Source organism: Ipomoea triloba, chromosome 9, assembly GCF_003576645.1.
Source record: "Ipomoea triloba cultivar NCNSP0323 chromosome 9, ASM357664v1".
Lineage (NCBI taxonomy): Eukaryota > Viridiplantae > Streptophyta > Magnoliopsida > Solanales > Convolvulaceae > Ipomoea > Ipomoea triloba.
Window position 1 is genome coordinate 12,324,972 of NC_044924.1, and position 23,694 is coordinate 12,348,665.

At 36.0% G+C, this 23,694-nt stretch overlaps 2 protein-coding genes across 6 annotated transcripts; both read left to right on the forward strand.

Annotated features, from left to right (window-relative positions):
* The first annotated feature begins 1,277 nt into the window (after positions 1 to 1,277).
* Positions 1,278 to 12,511, forward strand: LOC116030090 (cinnamoyl-CoA reductase 1-like). 2 transcript variants are annotated; one of them, XM_031272216.1, is made up of 6 exons: positions 1,278 to 1,491; positions 1,579 to 1,748; positions 1,934 to 2,125; positions 7,332 to 7,497; positions 12,019 to 12,211; positions 12,299 to 12,511. In XM_031272216.1, the coding sequence occupies exons 1-6, from the start codon at positions 1,374 to 1,376 to the stop codon at positions 12,432 to 12,434; spliced, it is 975 nt and encodes a 324-aa protein (XP_031128076.1). In that variant the 5' UTR covers positions 1,278 to 1,373; the 3' UTR covers positions 12,435 to 12,511. The 2 variants fall into 2 exon arrangements, with proteins under 2 accessions (XP_031128076.1, XP_031128077.1); XM_031272217.1 differs by having other exon boundaries at positions 12,019 to 12,182; positions 12,299 to 12,417.
* Positions 12,512 to 15,524: 3,013 nt separating this feature from the next.
* On the forward strand, positions 15,525 to 18,935 carry LOC116030085 (cinnamoyl-CoA reductase 1-like). 4 transcript variants are annotated; one of them, XM_031272209.1, is made up of 6 exons: positions 15,525 to 15,827; positions 16,006 to 16,169; positions 16,265 to 16,456; positions 16,922 to 17,087; positions 17,170 to 17,356; positions 18,535 to 18,935. In XM_031272209.1, exons 1-6 carry the CDS (start codon positions 15,605 to 15,607, stop codon positions 18,629 to 18,631), a joined length of 1,029 nt encoding a protein of 342 aa, XP_031128069.1. In that variant the 5' UTR covers positions 15,525 to 15,604; the 3' UTR covers positions 18,632 to 18,935. The 4 variants fall into 4 exon arrangements, with proteins under 4 accessions (XP_031128069.1, XP_031128070.1, XP_031128067.1 ...); XM_031272210.1 differs by having other exon boundaries at positions 15,526 to 15,827; positions 18,544 to 18,935; XM_031272207.1 differs by lacking the exon at positions 18,535 to 18,935 and adding an exon at positions 17,452 to 17,800 and having other exon boundaries at positions 15,530 to 15,827.
* The last annotated feature ends 4,759 nt before the right edge of the window (positions 18,936 to 23,694 follow it).

Sequence of the window (23,694 nt, forward strand, 5' to 3'; positions counted from 1 at the left end):
ATATATATATATATATATATATATATATATATATATATATATATATATATATATATATATATATATATATATATATATATATATATATGAACTAATCTGAGTCGTCCATTTAAAAAGTTTAACACATTAAATTTAATTTAAAATAAATGCGATGACACTTTTGTAAATAACTAGAATTTTGTGTAAAAGTAACATGTTTTAAAAGTGCAAGTAACAGATGCACGTGTGCAAGTACAATGTGTAAATTAAAAAAATCACTTAAAAGTGCAACCATTTACACTTAATACTGCAAGTAATTTAGCTTTTCACATTGGTGCACTTAATGATTGATAACGTCTTTCACATTGGTATACATAATGATAACGTTTTGTGCAACTAATAATAACGTTAGGTACATTTAATATTGTTGCTCGGTGTACATTATTTGTTGCACTTTTAAAACATTTTATTTTTCACTTAGGTGCACTCTATGAAACTGTTATTTGCACTTTTAACCCAATTTATTTGCACTTCAAATTAAAGTTCAATTATTTACAAAAATGCTACTGCGTTTAAAAAATAAAACAGTGTTTCTAATCCATTATATCTATCAAGATGGACGGCTGCGATGAGAACCATATTCCCATGAGAGGAATAAGAGCCCATCGTAGCCGTCCATCTATCCAGATCTAACGGATCAGAAAGACTTTTATTTAAAAATAAAAATATTGTGACATTTATGTAAATAATTTGAACTTTGAAGTGCAAGTAAATTGTGTTAAAAGTGCAAGTAACAATTTCATAGAATGCACCTAAGTGCAAGTAAAATGTATTGCAAGTGCAATGTGCAACAATATAATATACATCGAGCAACAATATTAAGTGTACATAACGTTATCATTAGGTGCACCAATGTGAATAGGTAAATTACTTGCACTATTAAGTGAAAATGGTTGCACTTTTAAATGATTTTACTTACACACTTGCACCAGTTACTTATACTTTTAACACATGTTATTTGCACCCAAACTTTAAGTTATTTAATTTACAAAAATGTCACCGCGTATTTTAAAAATTACATCTGATCCGTTAGATCTGGACAAATGGACGGCTATAAATGGTTCTTATTCCTCTCCTTGACCCTCGTTCTCACTTGAATGGCCCCTATGTAGGTATGTATATTAGAATTAACATATTATATGTATTTGGTTTATTTATAGACAAATAATCATGTCATTTTGGATCAATATCCTAAATACAAGGTGTACCTGATCCATATATATTTCGTCCACTTTACTAATCAATCATTTAGTTTGTATGATGTAGTGTGCATATGAATATATAAGTTGACAGACCTGCTAGATTGGGCAACTTGTAATCTAAAAAAGAAGAGGATGAGCGGCGAGGGGAAGGTGGTATGCGTGACCGGTGCTTCCGGCTTCATAGCTTCTTGGCTCGTCAAGCATTTGCTCCACCGTGGTTACACCGTCCACGCCACCGTTCGCAGCCTCAGTCAGTCCTCTCTCTCTTCCAATGCAATTGTGAGTTCACATTTTATTACTGGAAAATATCATTGATAGGTATATATAATTGTTGCAGAGGATCCAAATAAGGTGTCACATCTTCTTGCATTAGATGGTGCCAAGGAAAGACTGCATTTGTTTGAAGCCGACTTACTTGAGAAAAACTCTTTTGACCCTGCAATTAATGGGTGTGAAGGTGTTTTCCACACAGCATCACCTGTTTCTTTTTCACCATCTGCAACTAAGGTTAACCTTTACGTTTTTCTTATGTTAATACGTACCCTTTTCTTTGTTTAAGGAAACCAGCCATTTTTTTTTTCTCCAATCATAATCACCTCTTTCACTCACGACCACCCATTTTTCCCACATTTCAATGTTGTATATCTTCTTCCTCTTTTAAGATCTTTAATTTGTTCCTATATATATTTTAGGTAGAACTAGTGGATCCTGCAGTAAAGGGGACACTAAATGTTCTTGGATCATGTGGGAGAACACCTTCGGTGAAGAGGGTAGTGGTAACGTCCTCAACGGCGGCTGTTATGTACAAATCAAATCCTATAAGTCCAACTGATGTAATCGATGAGACTTGGTTTTCTGATAAAGAATTTGCAGAGGAAACAAAGGTGTGTTTTGTTGCGCCCGCGGAAGTGGGATAGATCAGATTGCAATAATAATTTGAGAAAGAAAAATAAATGAGGCACAGATTTTACGTGGAAAACCCCTAAACAAATTAGGGTAAAAACCACGGGCAAAGGTAGAAGAATTTCACTATGAGAAAATAGGAGTTACAACCACTCTCTAACTAACAAGGAGAAAACAAGGATAATTCTCTCTTGCTAGGAAGGAGAAATACACTTAACAAACTCTCTAATATCTCTAGTATATGAGGGAAGAATAGAATGATTTGGGATGACTAGAATGACAAATGACCTCCCTATTTATAGTTGTAGATTTGGGGTCATTTTGTAATTAGCCTAAAATGTAAGGACCAAACAATAAATATTTTGTTCAACAAAGTTTGGCTACCTAACATTCTTGTTCAAAGTTGATATTTGCCTAATTATAGCTGCTGCAACATTGCCTAATTCTGCCGACAATCTCCCACTTGAAGATTAGATTGTAACAATCATATCTTCACACCATTCTTTCTACCTTGCACTTTCCATGCCGCTTACGTCTCTATCAGGCCACAGGAAGATCGACACCAAGTAAACTTATCAACATTGATTACCTTTGTTAGGAAATCTGCTACGTTGTCCGTGGTATGGATTTTCTGCAAATCTACTGTCCCTTCTTCCACCTTCTCTCGGATGAAATGGTACTGCACTCGTATGTGTTTCGTCCTTGAATGAAATGCAGGATTCCTTGCTAGATGCAAGGCACTCTGACTGTCACAAAACAAAGAGACAAACTCTTGTTTGTGCCCGAGCTCCTCCAATAGCATTGTCAACCAAATTGCTTCCTTACTGGCTTGTGTAGCTGCTACGTATTCTGCTTCTGTTGTTGACATAGCCACAACTGCTTGCAGTTTTGAAACCCAGCTTACAGCTCCACCAGCAACTTTGAACACATATCCTGTCGTAGATTTACTTTTATCCAAATCCCCTGCATAGTCAGAATCCACATACCCGTTGATAAGAAAGTCTGATCCTCCATAACATAATGCAACATTTGAGGTCCCCTTGATGTATCTTAGGACCCTCTTTACACAGTTCCAATGCTCTCTGCCTGGATTCGCCATGTACCGACTAACTACTCCCACTGCTTGCGCAATGTCTGGTCTTGTACATATCATAGCGAACATTAGACTCCCCACCGCTGATGCATACGGTACTCGAGACATCTCCATCCTCCCTTCTTCATTGCTAGGACTCATACTTGAGGATACTTTGAGATTAATAGGAAGAGGGGTAGAAATTGGCTTACAATCTTGCATGCTGAAACGTGACAAGATTTTCTTTAAATAATTCTTTTGAGAAAGCCAAATCTTCCTATTACCTCTGTCTCGGTGAATTTGCATCCCTAGAATCTTGTTTGCTGGTCCCAAGTCCTTCATTTCGAATTCCCTAGCCAGTTGTGCCTTCAATTCATCAATATGATCTTTGTTGGGGCCTGCGACCAACATGTCATCTACATACAACAGCAATATAACAAAGTTATCTTTTCCAAACCTCTTGAAATATGCACAAGGGTCTGCATTCAGTCTGTTGTATCCAAGGCACATGATGAAGGAATCAAATCTCTTATACCAACACCTTGGCGCCTGCTTTAAACCGTANTATACCAACACCTTGGCGCCTGCTTTAAACCGTATAGAGATTTGTTCAACCTGCAAACCAAGTTCTGATTCTCTTTGTCTTCAAATCCTTCAGGCTGGAGCATATATATCTCTTCTTCAAGATCTCCATGAAGAAAAGCCGTTTTCACATCTAGCTGCTCTAGATGTAAGTTGAATGTAGCACACATCACCAAAACTACACGAACTGTTGTTAGTCGAACCACAGGTGAAAATATTTCATTGAAATCAATACCTTCGTTCTGAGCATATCCCTTCACCACCAGTCTTGCACGATACCGCTCCACTTGATCGTCACCATTCCTTTTGATTTTGAAGACCCATTTGTTACCAATTGGCTTCCTTCCTTGTGGTAGTGGCACAAGTTCCCATGTATTATTTTTATGGAGAGCTTCTATTTCTTCCTGCATTGCTGCCGTCCATTGAGAAACATCTGAGCTGTTTATCGCCTCCTGAAAGGTTGATGGCTCACCATCCTCTGTTAGAAGGCAGTATGCAACATTCCCTTCCATAACATAATCTGAGTGCCAAGTGGGACGTCTTCTTTCACGGTCTGATTGACGAGTTGTTGGAGTTCCAGAGCGTTCTGGTTCTGGTTCCTCGTGCGCCGGTTCTGCTTCAGAAGAATCTTGTTCAAATTCCTCCTCTACCTGTATCTGAGTAGTTTCTGGCTTTTCTTTTTCCGTGCTATCATCAACTTCTCCTCTTTGTAGCCTGTCCTCTACAAAGATAACATCCCTGCTGATGACAACTTTGTGGGCAGTGGGATCCCACAAGCGATACCCCTTTACTCCATCAGCATACCCCAAGAATCTACATTTCCTGGACTTCGGATCCAACTTTGTAATTTCCTGGGCATTGTACATTGCATACACAATGTTTCCAAATATATGGAGGTTTGAATAATCAACAGGCTTACCAGTCCACATCTCCATTGGTGTCTTCAGCTCGATTGCAGTTGATGGAGCTCGATTCACCAAATAACAGGCGGTATTGACTGCTTCTGCCCAGAATGATTTTTCTAAGCCCGCAGCCCTCAACATTGCTCTTGTCCTTTCCAGCAAGGTTCTGTTCATCCGCTCTGCCACTCCATTTTGTTGAGGAGTGTATGCCACCGTGAACTGCCTTTTGATGCCTTCCTTCTTGCAGAAGTCATCAAATTCCTCACTTGTATATTCCCCTCCATTATCTGTCCTGAAACACTTGATCTTCTTCCCGGAATCAAGTTCCACCCGTGCTTTGAAGGCTTTGAAAGTCGCAAACACATCTGACTTTCTCTTGATAGGGTACACCCAGCATCTCCTAGAGTAATCGTCGATGAATGAGACAAAATACTTTGCCCCTCCTAGGGATGGAACCGGTGCTTGCCACACATCAGAGTGAACCAATTCTAGAACAGCCTTGCCTCTAGAATTTGATGTGCTGAATTTAAGACGATGTTGCTTACTTGTTATACAATGCTCACACAAAGGAAGTGATACCTTTGTTAACCCCGGAAGTAGCTTTTGCTCCACAAGAATCTTCATTCCTTGTTCTGACATGTGCCCAAGTTTCTGATGCCATAGCAGCGTAGAGTCTAGACTACATGTGGCAACCGATGCCTCTGCTTCTTGCAAAGTCTCTCCCTTCAGCATGTATAGATTTGCAGCTATCTTCTCCCCTTTCATCACCACAAGCGCTCCTTGGAAAATCTTCATGACTCCTTTCTGTGTTTCAATCTTGGTTGCACTATTATCCAATATTCCATAGGATAATAGATTTTTCTTCAGGCCCTTCACGTGCCGCACATCCTGAACAGTTTGGACTGTTCCATCGTACATCTTCAGCTTGATGGTTCCAATGCCGATAATCTCCAAGGCATGATCGTCGCAGCTGTACACAGATCCTCCTGAGATTGGTTCATAATGATGGAACCATTCTCTCCTTGAGGTCATGTGATATGTGGCTCCCGAGTCTATAAGCCATATATCCGCGAACCTTTTTCTGCCTTCCCTGGCTATTGGTGCTTCGCAACAAAGAGCACTTCCATCATCTGAGGTACTTGCAACATTTCCTTGAGGATTGGAATTTTGAGGTAAATTCCAACAATCTTTCTTCAGGTGACCCTTCTTTCCACAATTGTAACACTTTAAATTCTTCTTACTTGATTTTGATCTACCACGACCACTGCTTTGGCCACGTTCTGTTGACCTTCCTCTCATCACCGTTAACGCCTCTGCTTGTTGCAGATTGACTTGTCTGTCTTCCTTGTTCTTGCGCCGACTTTCTTCTTCAAGAACCGCAGCTGCAACATCATCGAAGACTAGATAGTCTGTAAGGATGTTGTTTGTTAAGTTGATGATGAGTTGATCATACGAATCAGGTAGACTGTGAAGTAGAAATTCCGCACGCTCCTGTGGCTCTATTTTACAGCTTAGAGATGTAAGCTGGGAAAATAGAGTATTCAGCGTATTTAAGTGTTCCGTCACTGAAGTAGATTCTGACATACGAAGAGTATATAATTTCCTCTTAAGGAAAATTTTGTTGTGCAGTGACTTGGCCGTCTTCTTCTCCTCGATGCTTGACAATACTCCATCTGCTATTGATAGGTATAGATCCGCCATAGCATCCTCGTTCATCTCGCTCCATTTTTTGTCATCAGTAAAATCCACCAGCCTTTCACTGATAGCCGCTAGATAGTTGTCTTTCCTCAGGATAGCCTTCACCTTCAATTTCCACAATGAGAAATTTTTCCCATTGAATTTTTCAATCTCAAATTTCGCTGCCATATTGTTCTTGAAACAAATTCTGAACAATATATCTGAAGGCTCTGATACCAATTGTTGCGCCCGCGGAAGTGGGATAGATCAGATTGCAACAATAATTTGAGAAAGAAAAATAAATGAGGCACAGATTTTACGTGGAAAACCCCTAAACAAATTAGGGTAAAAACCACGGGCAAGGGTAGAAGAATTTCACTATGAGAAAATAGGAGTTACAACCACTCTCTAACTAACAAGGAGAAAACAAGGATAATTCTCTCTTGCTAGGAAGGAGAAATACACTTAACAAACTCTCTAATATCTCTAGTATATGAGGGAAGAATAGAATGATTTGGGATGACTAGAATGACAAATGACCTCCCTATTTATAGTTGTAGATTTGGGGTCATTTTGTAATTAGCCTAAAATGTAAGGACCAAACAATAAATATTTTGTTCAACAAAGTTTGGCTACCTAACATTCTTGTTCAAAGTTGATATTTGCCTAATTATGGCTGCTGCAACATTGCCTAATTCTGCCGACATGTTTGTGTTTATATGTATATATGTATATATATATATGTATATATGTATATATATATATGTATATATGTATATATATATGTATACAACTTTTCATTGTCTTATCTTATGTCACGTTAATCTATTTATGATTGGATACAACACATTATTGTTGAGTCATATCCCTATTACAAATCAAGCACCTTTATGCTAATTTAAGTGAGTTTTTTTGTTTATATATATATATATATATATATATATATCTTTGTAGCAATGGTATGTCTTGTCTAAAGTCCTTGCCGAGGAAGCAGCATGGAAATATGCTGGGGAAAATAGTATTGACATGGTTTCACTGCATCCTAGCCTTGTTATTGGCCCTCTTTTACAACCAATTATTAATTTTTCAAGTGAGGTGATTCTGAAACTCATAAAAGAAGGTAAGATCTCTCAAAAACTGAACATTATGACTTATGTTGATGATATGATAACATTGTTATGAGCCTATTGAGTTTATCTCATATTAGGAATATAAGTGGAGCAGATTGAGTCGGATCTATATTAAAAGGGTAGATGCCTATAAATATATTGATTGTATCTCTAAGTGTTGTATCACCATCACAATTAATAAAAAAATAGTTTCACTTCCATTAAGGTATGTACACTGCCGAACGATGTAAATATGGTTTTCCTTACTTGATGTCATTATTATTATTGTTTGTTCTTGTTAATCTCAACAAATTGGTATAAGAGCACTGTTGAGAAGGTCAGTTCAAGTGCGATATTCGAAGAATTTCGGGTTATGGCTATCTAGGGTTAAGGATTTGTTGGCACAGTAGGGCCTTCTAAAAACCTTGTTGGCAGAAAAACCAACTAATCTAGCAAGAGCTGATGAGGGGGGGGGGGGGTAGGAACGATTCAGTTATGCCTCACGGATGAAATCGTGTATCACGTTATGGTCTTGGTAACTCCAAAAGATATTTGGGATAAATTGGAGATTTAGTTCATGAAAAAATCTCTAACAAACAAATTGTATCTAAAGCAAAGGCTTTATGAGCTTAAGATACAGAAGGGTTTAGACTTGGTGCACATATAATCTCAGATTTTGCTAGGCTTGATGTCAAGATTGAAGATGAAGATAAGGCAATGATCTTGCTATGTTCACTACCTCTTTCCTTCGAACACTTGATGACTACTCTTACATATACGAGAAAATCACAATTAAATTCAATAAAATCTCTGCAACCCTGCTAGCTCATAATTAACACATCAGAATGCAAGGGAGCGTTCTGTTGGTGATAGTTTGTGTGCTAAGGAAAGTCATGATCGTGGAAGGAAGCCAGTGAAGTATAATTCTGAGGAAGAGAAACTCTAGGTCTAAGTCCAAAAATAGTAAGAAAATTTTGTGCTACAAGTGTAAGGAGATTGGACACATGAAAAGAGATTGCCAAAAGTTGAAGAAGCAGCAAGAGGATGCGAACGTGGTACACGTAAATGACTCATATTATAGTGAAGGTGATGTTCTAGTAGTTTCATCGAGTTAGTTGTCAGATGCTTGGATTCTCTAGACTCAGGATGCTCTTATCATATTACACCTAACAAGGAGTGGTTCACAACCTATATACCACGTATTTTCGGTTCAATTTTTTGGGTAATGATAAATGTCATAATATTTTAGGTATTGGTGATGTTAACATCCAGATGTATGATGGTACTGTCATGACATATACCAAAATTAGTAAAGAACCTAATTTCTCTTTGCAGTTTGCATGCTAATGGTTTTATTCATAAGTTTGAAAGCGATAGTGAACCATTAAAATCAGTAAGGGTGCTCTAACTATGATGAAAGGAAAAAAGACCACGGGGAACATTTATAGGTTGTTGTGTAGTACTGTTGTAGGTAGAACACATTCTTTTGAGTCTAGTAGTGATGATACTATTAGGTTGTGGCATTTGTGTTCGAGTCATGTAGGTGAACGTGGTTTGTCTGAATTGCATAAAAGGAATATGTTAAAATGAGTTAAATATTGTAAGCTAGATTTCTGCGAGTTCTGTCTCCTGGGGAAACAATCAAGAATCTATTTCAATATTCAACTGGGAAGCCTAAAACTGAAGAGATTTTAGATTATGTGCATTCTAATGTTTGGGGATCTACTAGGGATCCTTCTATGGATGGCTCTCGGTATTATATTACGTTTACTAACAATTTTTCTAGGAAAGTCTGGGTATATTTTTTGAAACATAAATTTGAAGTGTTTGAGAAATTCAAGATGTGGAAGACTGAGGTTAAGAACCAGACGGACAGAAAAATCAAGTACTTTAGTACATAATATATACTAAGAAAGAATTCCAGAAATTCTGTGCAGAACATGGAATTCAAAAACACTATACAGTGCGTAAGACACCACAATAGAATGATTTTGTTAAACGGCTTAGTAGGACCATTGTTGAGAGAACAAGGTGTCTCAAATTGAATGTTGTGCTCTCTAAGTGTTTTTGGACAGAAGTAGTGAACATAGCATGTTATTTGATGGTTCTAGCATAGTAAAATTTGATATAAATCGAGTTCCTTTGAATAAGTGAACGGATAATCCACCTACGGTTGAGACTCAAGAAGTTGCAGATTCCACATTTGTAGCACGTTCGAGATCAAAAAATTTACAAGAATATTGTTTGGCCAGATCGAGATAGACTAAGTCGCACCAATGTCAAACCACCTAGCAGGCATGGGTTTGAGGATATGGTCCCTTTTGCAATTTTTGTTGCTAATAATGATAAGTTAATTACTTTTCAAGAGGTTGTTTCTAGTTAGGAGAAAGATAAATGGATGGCAAGTATGATTGAGGAGATAGAGTCTTTACATTAGAATCATACTTGGGAGCTAGTTAGCTTCCTCAAGACAATAACGCGATAGGGTGTAAGTGTGTCTATAGGAAGAAGCGACCAATAGTATAAAAAGAATGGGAAAGATTCAAGGCTCGGTTAGTTACGAAGGGGTTTTCTCAACAGAAGGGGATATATTATGATGAGGTTTTCTCTCATGTTGTTAGACATACTTCTATTAAGTTAGTACTTGCTTTTTGGTAGCTATTTGGGATTTTCATTGGAGTATTTGATTGTGAAAACTACTTTTCTGCATGGTCATCTAGATGAGTAGATTTTTATGAAGCAACTTGAAGGGTTTCTTAAACTCGGAGGTGAGTATATGGTTTGTAGGCTTAAGAGATCAATGTATGTGTTAAATCGGCTCGATGACAGTGGTATAAGCTGTTCAATGCTTACATGATTCAAATTGGCTACACACATTGTGAGTATAATTGTTGTGTCTATGTTAAGAGCATTGGTGATTGTTCTTTTATTTTTCTATTACTGTATGACTATGATATGTTGATTGTTGCTAAGAGTATGAATGATATTATTGCATTGGAATCTTTGTTGAGCCAGGAATTTGATATGAAAGACTTAGGAGTTGCACAGAACATTCTTGGCATGAAAATTCACAATGATAGAGGTGCAAGAAAGTTGTGGCTAACTCAACAAAGTTATATTGAAAAGGTCCTTGACAGGTTCGGGATGAGTAAGTCTAAATCGGTTAGCACCCTTTGGCTAATCATTTTAAACTCTCATCTAGCCAGTGTTCCCAAACAGTTAGTGAGATTGAAAATATGGCAAAGGTTCCTTATGCAGTACAGTTGGCTACTTAATGTATACAATGGTTTATACTCGACATGATTTAGCTCATGTTGTTAGCCAAGTTAGTAAGTACATGTCTAAACCTAAGAAGCAACATTCGGAGTCAATTAAATGGATTCTCCAATATTTAAGGTGTGAGCATAAATATAATATGTGCAGTCCAACTATTAGCTTAGGCTTTTAGTTGGATGGAGCACATGATTCAATTTGGTATCAGAGCCATGCAAAAGGTCATGGGATCGAATCTCCGCGTCACCCACAAAAAGAGACTTCCACGTCACCCACAAAAAGAGACTTCCACGTGTTGGGCTTGGAAATCCACCGCACACGTTGACCAACTTTTAGTTGGATGGAGCACATGATTCAATTTAAGGGTGGGGGGGAGGGGGGAACTATACAATGGGGTATGTTCTTTACTCTTGGGGTTGGTCTTGCTTGTAGGAGAACATGATTCAATTTAAGGGGGNACTATACAATGGGGTATGTCTTTACTCTTGGGGTTGGTCTTGCTTGTAGGAGATCATCAATTCAGACTGTTGTAGCTTTGTCTACAACTGAAGCAAAACTGAAGCAAAATACATGGTTATGACGGAGGTAGCTAAGGAGGTTTTTTTGCTTTTAGGTTTGATTAAGGAATTGGGTATTGAGCAAGGTGGAGTTCAATCACACTGTGATAGTCAGAGTGTCATATTTTTAGCTAAAAATCAAGTATATCATGCTAGAAACAAGCATATTGATGTAGGGTTTCATAAGGTTAGAGAGTTGGTTGCTTCTGGTGACGATTTTGTTGCAGAAAATTCATACAAGTGAGAATGCATTGCACATGTTGACAAAGGCAGTTACTAGTGACAAATTCAAATAGTGTTTGGACTTGTTGGGTATTTCCAATCTTTAGATGAATATGATTTTCCCAATTGATGGGTATATCTGAGGTATGTCTTTCCTCCTAGCTAAACGGCATATTCGTCAATGTAGAGATTTGTTGAGTTTGTCTCGTATAAGGAATATGAATTTGTCTCATATAAGGAATGAGAGTGGAGCAGATTGGGTCGGGTGCATAATATAAGGGTAGATGGCTATAAATACATTGATTGTATCTCTAGGTTTTGTATGACCATCACAATTAATGAAAGAATAGTTCACTCCCCTGAAAGTAGGCACATTACCGAACCACATAAATGTTGTCCTCTTTACTTTCTGTCATTATTATTGTTGATTGCTCTTGTTAATCTCAATAAAGCCTTAATGGAATTGGTGAACGTTCACAGGAAAGGATTTCATGACGTCTTCTCCACTCCTCAATTGCTATGTTGATGTTCGAGACGTCGCAAATGCACATATCGAAGCATTTGAGATGCCTTCCGCTAGTGGAAGATATTGTTTGGTTGGGGAACCAATGCACTCTTCTCAGGTTTTAAAGATTGTTGGTCAGGTTTATCCCTCTCTTGCTATTCCTGAGAAGTAAGATTCAAATCATGAGTTTGCTTTTTCTGAACTGAATGTACATATGCTTGCTTTATATTAAAGTTTATTTTCTTTTGGTGGCAGATATAAAGAAGACTTGCCTATATTTAAGGTATCCCAGGAAAAGGCGAAAAGCTTGGGTATCAACTTTACTTCTATAGAAGTGAGCCTTAAGGATACTATTGAAAGTTTCAAGGAAAAAAACTTCTTGCGCTTCTAGTTTTTGGATTTATTATTGTTGAATGTTTGTGATTGTTGAGCTCTGCAGTGTACTCATAAACAATTAAGAGTAAACACTAAACATGTATTAATATAATTTCATTTGCTTACTTTTGTTGTGACTTGAGTTCGAGTTAACTATATGATGGAATAATGTGGTACCCGACCCGAATAACCCATTTGACGAACTCAGGACCAAGTAACGGTCGAGCACTTAAAAGAAACCATACTTATTATTAAGGAGTAAGGGACCACTTAATGAAGTGCGTTATGCTAATTAATTATTTCAGGTTCTGCTATAGTAAATGAGCCATGGTACTGATAAGTATAAATAGTGGGCTATGTAGCAAAGTGATGAGTGCCAAATGTGTCTTTTTTTTATAGGGTGTTTGAGTAGTGTTTATTGCATTGATTAGTCATTTTGGGCGAATTGTGTGCTTAATTGTTTTATTTTCTTATGGACACTAATATTGAAACACTTGCAAGGCATTTGAGTGTTTTTGAAGCTTTTGAGCATAAAGGAGGGCATATGGGCTTGAAGTGGAGCTTCCGAGGAAGCGTGAAATGGAGATAGAGGTGCTACAGGAACCCTATCACGAGCCCAGTCATGATCGTGTCCAGGGTTCTAGGCAGATAAGTTGCCCGATCACAATCATAACCGGGCTCGTGACGGACGGGGAACGTGTGAGACCCCAAAATACTTTTCCAACAAACTCCTATTTTTATCAAGTTTCAAAATAAAACTAGGTATACTGATGTAGTTGATGAGACTTGGTATACAGATAAAGAATTTGCAGAAGAAACAAAGGTAATGCATATATTTGATAAGAGATTCACACAACCTGATTATAAGCAAAACACTTCAATTTGTGCTAATTTATGTGACTTTTTTTTTCCCTTTATAGCAATGGTATGTCCTGTCTAAAGTCCTTGCAGAGGAAGTTGGATGGAAGTATGCAGAGGAGAATGGGATTGACTTGATTTCTTTACATCCTGCTTTAGTTATTGGCCCTCTTCTGCAACCCACTCTTAATTTTTCAAACGAAGTCATTCTAAATCTCGTAAAAGAAAGTAATATTTCATCGAAAAATGAGCTTAGTAGAAAACTGTGTTTGTGTGTTTGGAAAGCAAAAAAATGATTTCTAGAAAATATTTTCTGGAAAATGAGTCATTTTCCAGAAATCATTTTTATTTTTTGTGTTTGGCTGCAGAGTAGAAAACTGTGTTTATGTGTTTGATTCATTTTCCAACAGAATTGTATAATTAAATATTTTAATTAATTTGTTTAAATATAACAATATTGATAATAACAATTTTGAATATAATCAACAAATGACTATTAAAATTTCAAAATAACTAATCAATTATTATTATCATTATCCATTAAACACAAACATTTTATTTATCCAAATAATTCAAGAGGCATCTCTTTAAACAAGAAAAAATTGTGTTAAAAAAAACACGGACTTTATTTTTAAAAAAATTTTAAAAATAAATAAAAAAACAAAGAGTATGGTTTCCGACTGGAGTCGGAAACTAGTGACGGGAAACCAGAGAGTCTCTGGTTTCCGACTGGAACCCAAAGACTCTCTGGTACCGGAAACCAGAGAGTCTAGTTTCCGGTTGGAACCCAGAAACTCTCTGGTTTCGGTCGGAAACCAAAGAGTCTCTGGTTTCCGGTCTCTCTGGTTTCCGACTGGAAATCAGAGATTGTTTGCTTCCCAATCGCAAACTAGTGGTTTCCGACCAGAAATCAGGGATGGTTTTTCATCGGAAAAGGGATTTCTGATGGCCATGGTCTGCTAGAAGGTAGAAGAAAGCTCTTGGTTCGCTGTAATTTTGTAGCAAGAAGAACGCTGCTCAAGTCTGGAAAATGACTTCCCCCAAATTTTCATAAAATGACCCTTATTTTCTTTTGACTGAAAGTTATTTTCCATTGACTTTGATTTTCCATGTCTTGTCAAACATTGAAAGCCCGGAAAATAATTTCCAGAAATTATTTTCCTGGTTTCCAAACACACCCTAAATTAAATTTACAGTCAAACATTGATGAATTTTTGTTCCATTACTATAAAAATAATTAATGAATGTTATGTCGCACAGATAAGGATGCAGCACCTAATGGAATCTACCCTCTTGTTGATGTTTGAGATGTCGCAAATGCACATATCCAAGCATTTGAGTTACCTTCTGCTAGGGGAAGATACTGTTTGGTTGGGATAACAATGCACTCTTCCCAAATTTTGAACATTGCAAGCGGGCTTTTCCCTTCGCTTCCCATTCCTGACAAGTATGATTTTCAGCTAAAGACATTAACTCTTTTTTTTTTCTTCTTTTTTTTTCTGATTTGAATTGAATCTACTTAATTAGAGGTCGTTTGTTAGTCATGAAAGTTTGAACTTTCTTAGAATTTAAAATGTGAAAAAATTATTTCCACGTTTGATGCAATCTTTGACTTAGACAAGTGTAGGTCAATAGGAATCACATTCCATAATATCAAAGTGGTTTAATCATTTGTATGCATGCAATGATGGATAGAACGTAACTCCAAGAAATCTGCTAAGCACGTGAAGGTGGTCCAAGAGGAATTGTCTGTCATGCATCCAAAATGAGCTAGCGCAGCTACAAGTCAACACAAACTCCAAATTAATAATGATTTCTTTTTAGTTAGATCACTCAATTGTACGGAGTATTATTTAATCAACTTATGAAGCTTACTTAACTCTTTTCTTAATTTTCTAAAATAATAGATTGATTAAAAATCAAAATAATTGGCAAGGACCTTGTGGTCCAGTGGCATCAAACTCTTCCCTTTACATAGGAGGTCGGCAATGCTGACTCTTGTGCTTCAATAGATTGAGAAAGTAGTTATGAACAGAGATACTGCATTCTAATAGAATTAGTAGTATTCAAAAAAAATCAAAATAATTGCAATGTTGAAATTCCAATCAATAAATCACAACTACTAAATTTGAGATAAATAATTGGTGAGATCCAAGAGGCATCATTTTTAATTGAAAAGAGTCAACATCTGACATCTCCCAAATTTCATTTATGACCATTTATATCATTATGTGGTGTCACAATCGTATACTTGTTTCTACCCTCGAGGTTTCAAAATAAGTTTACAGATCTAGCTAGGGAGGGAATTTAATCTGAAAAAGATAGAGGATGAGCGGAGAGGGAAAGGTGGTTTGCGTCACCGGTGCTTCAGGCTTCATAGCTTCTTGGCTCGTCAAGCTTTTGCTCCGCCGTGGTTACACTGTCAACGCCACCGTTCGCAGCCTCAGTCAGTCCCCTCTCTCTTACTTTCTTCCATATATTATAACACTCTCATATATGTGCATGGCCCTGCTGTTTCCACGCTCTTTCTTGACAAAGCATGTGGGAGTAGGTAAATCACTGTAACTCTAGGCCTCAGATCAGGAGACTAGACCAAATGTCGATGCAAGCATATAAGAAATCTGTTCACTTTAAACATCTGTCAAGTTTTGAATTTTGGTATATCTTCTCTCAAATTGTTCTTACTAGTATAGACCACTGAGTTAAACCCGTGCGGGAATGAGTTGCAGAGTCTCCAAATAAGGTGGCACATCTTCTTGCTTTAGAAGGTGCCAAGGAAAGACTGCATTTGTTTGAAGCTGACTTACTTGAAGAAAACTCTTTTGATCCTGCAATTAATGGGTGTGACGGTGTTTTCCACACAGCATCACCTGTTTCTTTATCACCAACTAAGGTTAACCTTTTCGTTTTTCTTATCTTAATACCCCTCGACTTTTTTTTTTTTTTTTTTTTTCTTATATCATAATCTCGTGTTTATATATAATTTAGGCAGAAATAGTGGATCCTGCAGTAAAGGGGACACTAAATGTTCTTGGATCTTGTGTAAGAACACCTTCTGTGAAAAGGGTAGTGGTGACGTCATCAGCGGCTTCTATTATGATCAGATCAAATCCTATAAATCCAACTGATGTAATCGACGAAACTTGGTTTGCTGATAAAGAATTTGCAGAGGAAACAAAGGTGCGTTTGTGTGTGTGTTTATATTAGTCCAACAGCTATAGAACATATTTTTCTTTAGAGCTTTTATTGTAAATCTATTTAGAATCACACTTATTTGAGACCGTTTCACAATAGGTCGGGCGGGACAATCTTTTGAGGAAAAATATAATACTTTTAAATCAAAATGTAAACGTATTACATTTTTGTTCAAAAGTATTACACTCTCTCATATAAGTAATAAACATTTTATTCTAATTAGTAATTACTATTAATTAGATTTTACAGTATAACTATTAAATTTTCATCTTGACCCGACTCGCATCACAAAAAGGGTCCGTGAGAAAGTTTTACAGAAGTTTTTGCCATCTATTTATGGGTTAGATTAACACTATTATTGTTGAGTTGTATCCCTAACATGAATACAAACAAAACACTTTAATTTGTGCTAATTTAATTATGTAAGTAGTTTTTGTTTGATCTTTATAGCAATGGTATAGCCTATCAAAAATCCTTGCGGAGGAAGCAGCATGGAAATATGCAGGGGAGAATGGGATTGACATGGTTTCATTGCATCCTTGTCTTGTTATTGGCCCTATTCTACAACCAACTCTTAATTTTTCAACCAATGTGATTCTACGCCTCATAAAAGAGGGTAAGATCTCTTCAAGAAATTAGCATTATATTATCAATCAAAATACATTATTTGTATCAATGGAAATTATGAATGGTTGCAGAAAAGGGTTCCTTTTCTGTAGCGGGTAGTTCTTATGTTGATGTTAGAGATGTGGCAAATGCACATATCCAAGCATTTGAGGTACCTTCGGCCAGTGGAAGATACTGTTTGGTTGGTGAAACAATACACTCTTCTAAGGTTTTGAAGATTGCAGGCCAGCTTTACCCTTCTCTTCCCATTCCTAACAAGTAAGTTTCAAATTCGAAGCTTTTTTGTTTTTTTTTTCCCTAAATTGGATCCACTTATAGCAACGAATTGATCCTTTAAAAAAAATTGGTAACAGATATAAAGGAGACTTGCCTGTAGTGCCAACTTTCAAAGTATCCCAAGAAAAGGCAAAAAGCTTGGGGATCAACTTCACTTCTTTTGCAGTGACCCTTAAGGATACTATTGAAAGTCTAAAGGAGAAAAACTTCCTCAGTTTCTAATTTTTGGATTTCTTAGTTTGTTGCTTTTGTGGCGTTGTTGAATGTTCTGTGATTGTTGAATCTCTGTGTTTGTTTTAGAATAAGTACACAAAGGATTTAAAAAGGCCGGCCTTCCTTTGCTTGTTTATCAGTTGAATTATCCATTAATGACAAACAATCTTTATTTCCTTCACATGAATGAAAATTCAAGTATGGTCATTGTCACTTCTCTTAGTGGATGCAACTATCACACCTGTTTTTTTTTTTTTTTTTTTAAAGATGTTTCAGTAAATTGAAATCTTAGTTGTGTCACACACTCTCTCCTAAAAACATTATTTGCTATCTATCTTAGCCTCTTAGGTGCTAGAAGGGTTGTAGCCAGAACCGGATTTTATGGCGTGCAAGATGGCAATAGCTGGTTTTCACGACTGATCTAAATTCTACTACGTATTATTCAAAAAAAAAAATTCTACCCCGTAATATTCACGTGAATCAATTTTCTTTCGTTCCCAGTTTATTTATACTTTGATAGGAGCTCACTTATTTACCAATACAGGGCCACGCAAATAAATAAAAAAAAAAAAAACCGGCCCTAATTGTATCCTATGTTTCCCCGGATAAAATGGATTTAGGATGTACCGGTTGAGCACTCAAATTATTGTGTCTCCAGCAAACTAGAACAAGGAAGAGCACAAACACTAGAGTAAGAAGAGCATAAGTTTTTTTAAAAGACAGTTTCTGGATGAAAAATAATTTTGGTTAGGTGGGTAAATCATCTGCTCAACCATACCCTATTTATAGGAGAAGTGGTCAATTTAGCATTAACATAGCAATTAATTTGATTTATATTTAGATTGTAACCTCCCCATAACAACAATTAAATCTGGAAATAACTGTTGAGATTACAACAGTTACAACCTAAAAAAAATAAATTATCACAAGAATTTAATTATGCTCAGTTATTTCAGCGGAAGAGGTTATACACCAGTAGAGGTACTATTCCAGAAGACCACAACTTCGAAAGATGAGTCTGAACTGGTAAACCACAAGGCATGATAGCGGACCTCTTGATAGACCCAGAAGGATCTACTATCGGTAGACCAAGGTGATGTCGCCGGTTGATCCACGGCTTGCCGTGGCAGACTAGGCCAATAGACCTAAGGTCAGATCTACTGGTGCGACAGTGGCTATGCATGAACCAGAAGACCCAAGGTCTGCTAGTATGCAATGGTCTAGCAGTGGAGCTCAACAATCGATCCTTGAATAGGATATATAGGTGTTACCATTTGAACCTTCCCTTGTAATGATGTATTGACCTTTGTAGTTTTCTAGTAGAACACAGTGTCTTTGAGTTGTACTGTATGTCATTTGTGTAAACGATGATATATGCTACATAAGAACTGAAAGGGGGCTACAGGTTTCTAGGGTGAGTGAGGTATGTAATGTGGATTTGGTAATGATAAAACGAAGAGTCTAAAACTCCCCGAGTGTCGATCTCGGGGGAGGGACGTGGAGGTTGGTCTATGCTATTGCTTTTAATCGAATGAACGTGTGATGAGATGTGTGAGGGTGGTGAATGGCATGTAGGAAATGTAAGTGTGCAAGAGGTAACTAAAATCAAAGTAGTATGTAATAAGAAATAAGAAATAAGTAATAAGAAATAAGGGAATGAATTGTGCTTGTCTGCTGCCTCATTGTGTGTCTCAAGTAGTGGTCTAATGATGCAATTGTGTTGGCTATTCAAGAGTGTGTCATCTTAGTCATTTTCCACCTTTGTGTACTAGCGCTTCTTAGGCTTAAGAGTACCATTTGGCAACCAAAAGCCCTAAGAGACATTTTATCAAACACCTAGGCTACAGACTTTCCTACTATTCCCAATCATGGAATTCCATAGGATCTAAGATTGCAAAAGTTTCAACTCAACTCAAATGAATACCATGATAGAGTCAAGGTCTCAATCTCTCAATTGATTGGCCAAATATACACAAGATCTAATCAAACCAACAATCAATAGACAAGAATAGATATTCCAACATCAAAGCAATCAAATCCACAATAAGAAATAGGATCTTCACACTAGCAAGCATAGATTCACACAACTCAATCCCTAGATAGAACTACACCAAACATAATCATAGATTTAAGATCATAGACTAATTCAATCTAAGAACAAGATATGTAAAATAGAAATAAGATTCAAATAGATATCACCTAGTAATGAAGCGGTAGTCCTCAATCCAAGCTTAATTTCCTCATTTACAAGGAAAAATGTAAAACCTAATCTAAGAATGGAAATCTAATTTCTAAAAGTGTTCTCTTCCCCAAAAACTCTCCTGCAAAATTCTATCAAGCCTCCTTAAATAGTCTCTCCCAAAATTTCCCTAAAACAATTTCTCCGCAGTGTCTCATTCACGTGACCTTCATGCGTGAATGGCCACATGAATGCATACTGGATTTCATCTACGTGGCATTCACACGTGGATGCAACATCATGGGTCCTCGGGACTTCTGTCCTGCTCGATTTTGCTCGTTTTGCTCATCTCTCGTGCCTAACGGCTCTCGGGACCCATGAAATGTCTCAAAATACACCAAGGGTAGCTTTGCGTGTGGTTATTGAATTAAAGCACATAATATCGTAAATTAGTCACATAAGGATACCGAAATGCTATTAAACGATCCCTATTTATATCCAAATATATAGGTATCTTGGGAGCTTATCAAGAACTTTCCAACCTTGTTTTGTTCTCATGGTGTGCTCATTTTGGCCATAGAATACCATTCCTAGTTTTGCAAGAGTATCTAAAGAATAGAGACACTAAAGGGGTCGTTTAGTTCATTTCTCCGTTTTTCCATTTCCAGTTTTTCATTTCTCCATTTTTCCAGGTTTCCTTCTCCATTCCTCCAGTTTTTCATTTCTCTAATTTTTTTATTCTATTAAATACAATAACAACAACAACAAAATCTATGTGTATAAAAAGGATGAAAAAGGAAAAAGGAAAAAGGAAAAGGATAATAATAATAATAATAATAACAACAACAACAACAACAACAACAACAATAAGAATAATAATAATAATAATAATATTTGATAGTTGAAGGATCATGGGTGATTAACTTTGGAATACGGATGATAACAATTTGAAAGTTGAAGGATCGTAGGGATGGTAACAATTTAAAAGTCGAAGGACTATGGGTGATCAATAATAAGAAATAATAAGAATTTAATAATAATAATAATAACAATAATAATAGTAATAATTATAATAATAGAAATTTAATAATAATAATAATAATATTATTATTATTATTATTAATAATAGTAGTAATAATAAGAATACAAAATCTGAGCGTCACTGCAATAGAAATAGAAATTTAATAATAATAATAATAATAATAATAATAATAATAATAATAATAATAATAGTAAAAATTATAAAAAAATCTGAAGCAAAACATTGTAATAGTAATTACTGTATAAAAAACTGAAGCAAAAGGGTTGGAGAAAGCGAAGAGGCGCGGAGCGAAAGGGCTAACCTAAAGCGAAGAGGCGCGGAGCGAAAGGGCTAATAGAAGGTGGCGCATAGCAGGAGTCGAACCTGAGACCTCATCATAAGAGTACTGTTCACCCGTTTTTTTCCCATTCTTCCAATTGGAGAACTCAAATTTGGCTTTCTCCAAATTTGTTAAGAAAGATGGAGAAAGGAGATGGAGTTACACTTTGGAAGAATAGATTTAGTAAACAACATTTCCATTTTTCTTTTTCCACTTCTCTAATTCTCCATTTTTTTTGGAAAATCCCCCATTTCTCCAAGTTACTAAACAACCCCTTTAATTCTCTTTTGAAGTAGCCTCACTTGTGTCTCACATAGGTGATTCTTTTCTGAGTACCTCGCCCCGCATATTCCGCCCATGTCAACTAACATTTCAAATCATTAAAGTATATGAGCATGCTAGCCTCATGTGAGAGTCACTATTCAATATAATGTGGAGTATCTAGAAGTCTGAGACCCCTACAGTGACATTTGTTTCGATAATTTAATTATCCCATTGAACCTAGGTGCTAGCTAGGTTGGATATCTACTATAGAGCTTTTAGTCTCATTCCTCGTGTCAACTTCTCTATCAACTCATTATTTGACACTTTGTTTAACGAATCCGTTATGTTATCTTTCGACTTTATGTAGTCAATCGAGATGTACATCAATTGTGAGAAACTATTTAATGGTATTATGTCTATAATATAGATGTCTAGACTTACCATTGTACATTTATATTATTGTACCTTTCAAATTACAAACTGTTTAACCAAATAATTTTATTTTTCTCTCATTTTTCTTGGCACAAATAATTTTTATTACTTCCCCTTAGCTCAAAATTTGTGTGAAAGCTTACTTGAACCAAATAACTCTTAAAATTACTAGATTTTAAAAATTGGGATACTAAAAATTTTCAAATTACATTTTTGGCATACCAAAATATTTACAATGTATGTGTGTGTGTATATATATATATATGTATGTATGCATGTATGTATATATATATATATATATATATATATATATATATATATATATATATATATATATAGGATCGCCTTTTAGGTGCGAACTACTCGCCCAGGAGAGAAGTGAGAACGCATGTCATCCGTCCACGTGTCCAGATGTAACGAGTCAGAAACACTGATTAAAAAAAAACACGGTGACATTTTCGTAAATAATTGAACATTGAAGTGTAAGTAAAATGTATTACAAGTGCAAGTAAAATGTATTACAAATGCAAGTAGCAGTTTCATATAGTAAACATAAGTGCAAGTAAATTGTATTACAAATGCAAGTAAAATGTACACTTAGCATCGATACTAAGTGCACCTAACGTTATAATTAGATGCAAGAATGTTAAGAAGGTAAATTAATTGCACTTGTAAGTGATTTTACTTGCACTTTTTACTTGCAAATGTGCACCAACTACTTGCACTTATAATACAATTAATTGCACCAAATTAAAGTTCGAGATATTTACAAAAATACCACCGTGTTGTTTCTTTAAAATTACATTTGATTTCTTGATCTGGACACATGTACGGCTATGAATGATTCTTATTTATCTCCTAGGCGAGTGTTCTAACCTGAGCGTGGCCATATATATATATATATATATATATATATATATATATATATATATATATATATATATATATATATATATATATATATATATATATAGAGAGAGAGAGAGAGAGAGAGAGAGAAACAAACTAGTGATCATCCTATTATATGAGTCCGTGTGAACGAATCTGTACGTGCCTTGAATGCTTGGATCAATGGCTTAGATCTGGCCAATTGTGTGACAGGAACTGTGCAAGTGAAGTGCACAGTTGCATAGTTGCACAGTTGTCGTGCGCAGTTGCGGAGTTGCACAGTTGGCCAGATCTAAACCATTGATCTCAAGTATTCAATGGTCCAGATCTATCCACATACACTCATATAATATGGTGGATTCACAAGAACACTAGCATGCATGCATGCATACATACATACATACATACATACATATAGTTATTTATAAAAGTTTTTATACGTAACTTATTATTATTTTTATATCTAAATTACTAAGTTTATTTAAAAATTAACAATTTAGTTATTATATTTAAATATTTTTATTATTTTATGTTTTAGTATAACTAATGAATTTTATTATTTTATTATGTGTAAGTAATTTAAATATTATTTTTAAAAAAATAATAATAAGATGATAAGTGGTGAGTACACCTAGTAGGCACTTGAACCTGTGAGTTTTGAAAAAGTCCACACCATACCGGTTGGGAGTAAAGGTGGATTGAGAAAATATAAGGTGAGTTAGGTGATGGATGTAATTCTCTGAACCACCCCAACCCATTATTATCCCTAGTTAAAAATCAAAATAATTGCAATGTTGAAATTCCAATCAATAAATCACAACTACTATCCCCTTCCCTTCGACCAAAAAAAAAAATCACAACTACTAAATTTGAGATAAATAATTGGTAAGGGCAAGAGGCATCATTTTTAATGGGAAAGAGTCAACATCTCCCAAATACGAGGATATATTAAATTTCATTTATGACAATTTTTATCGCTATGC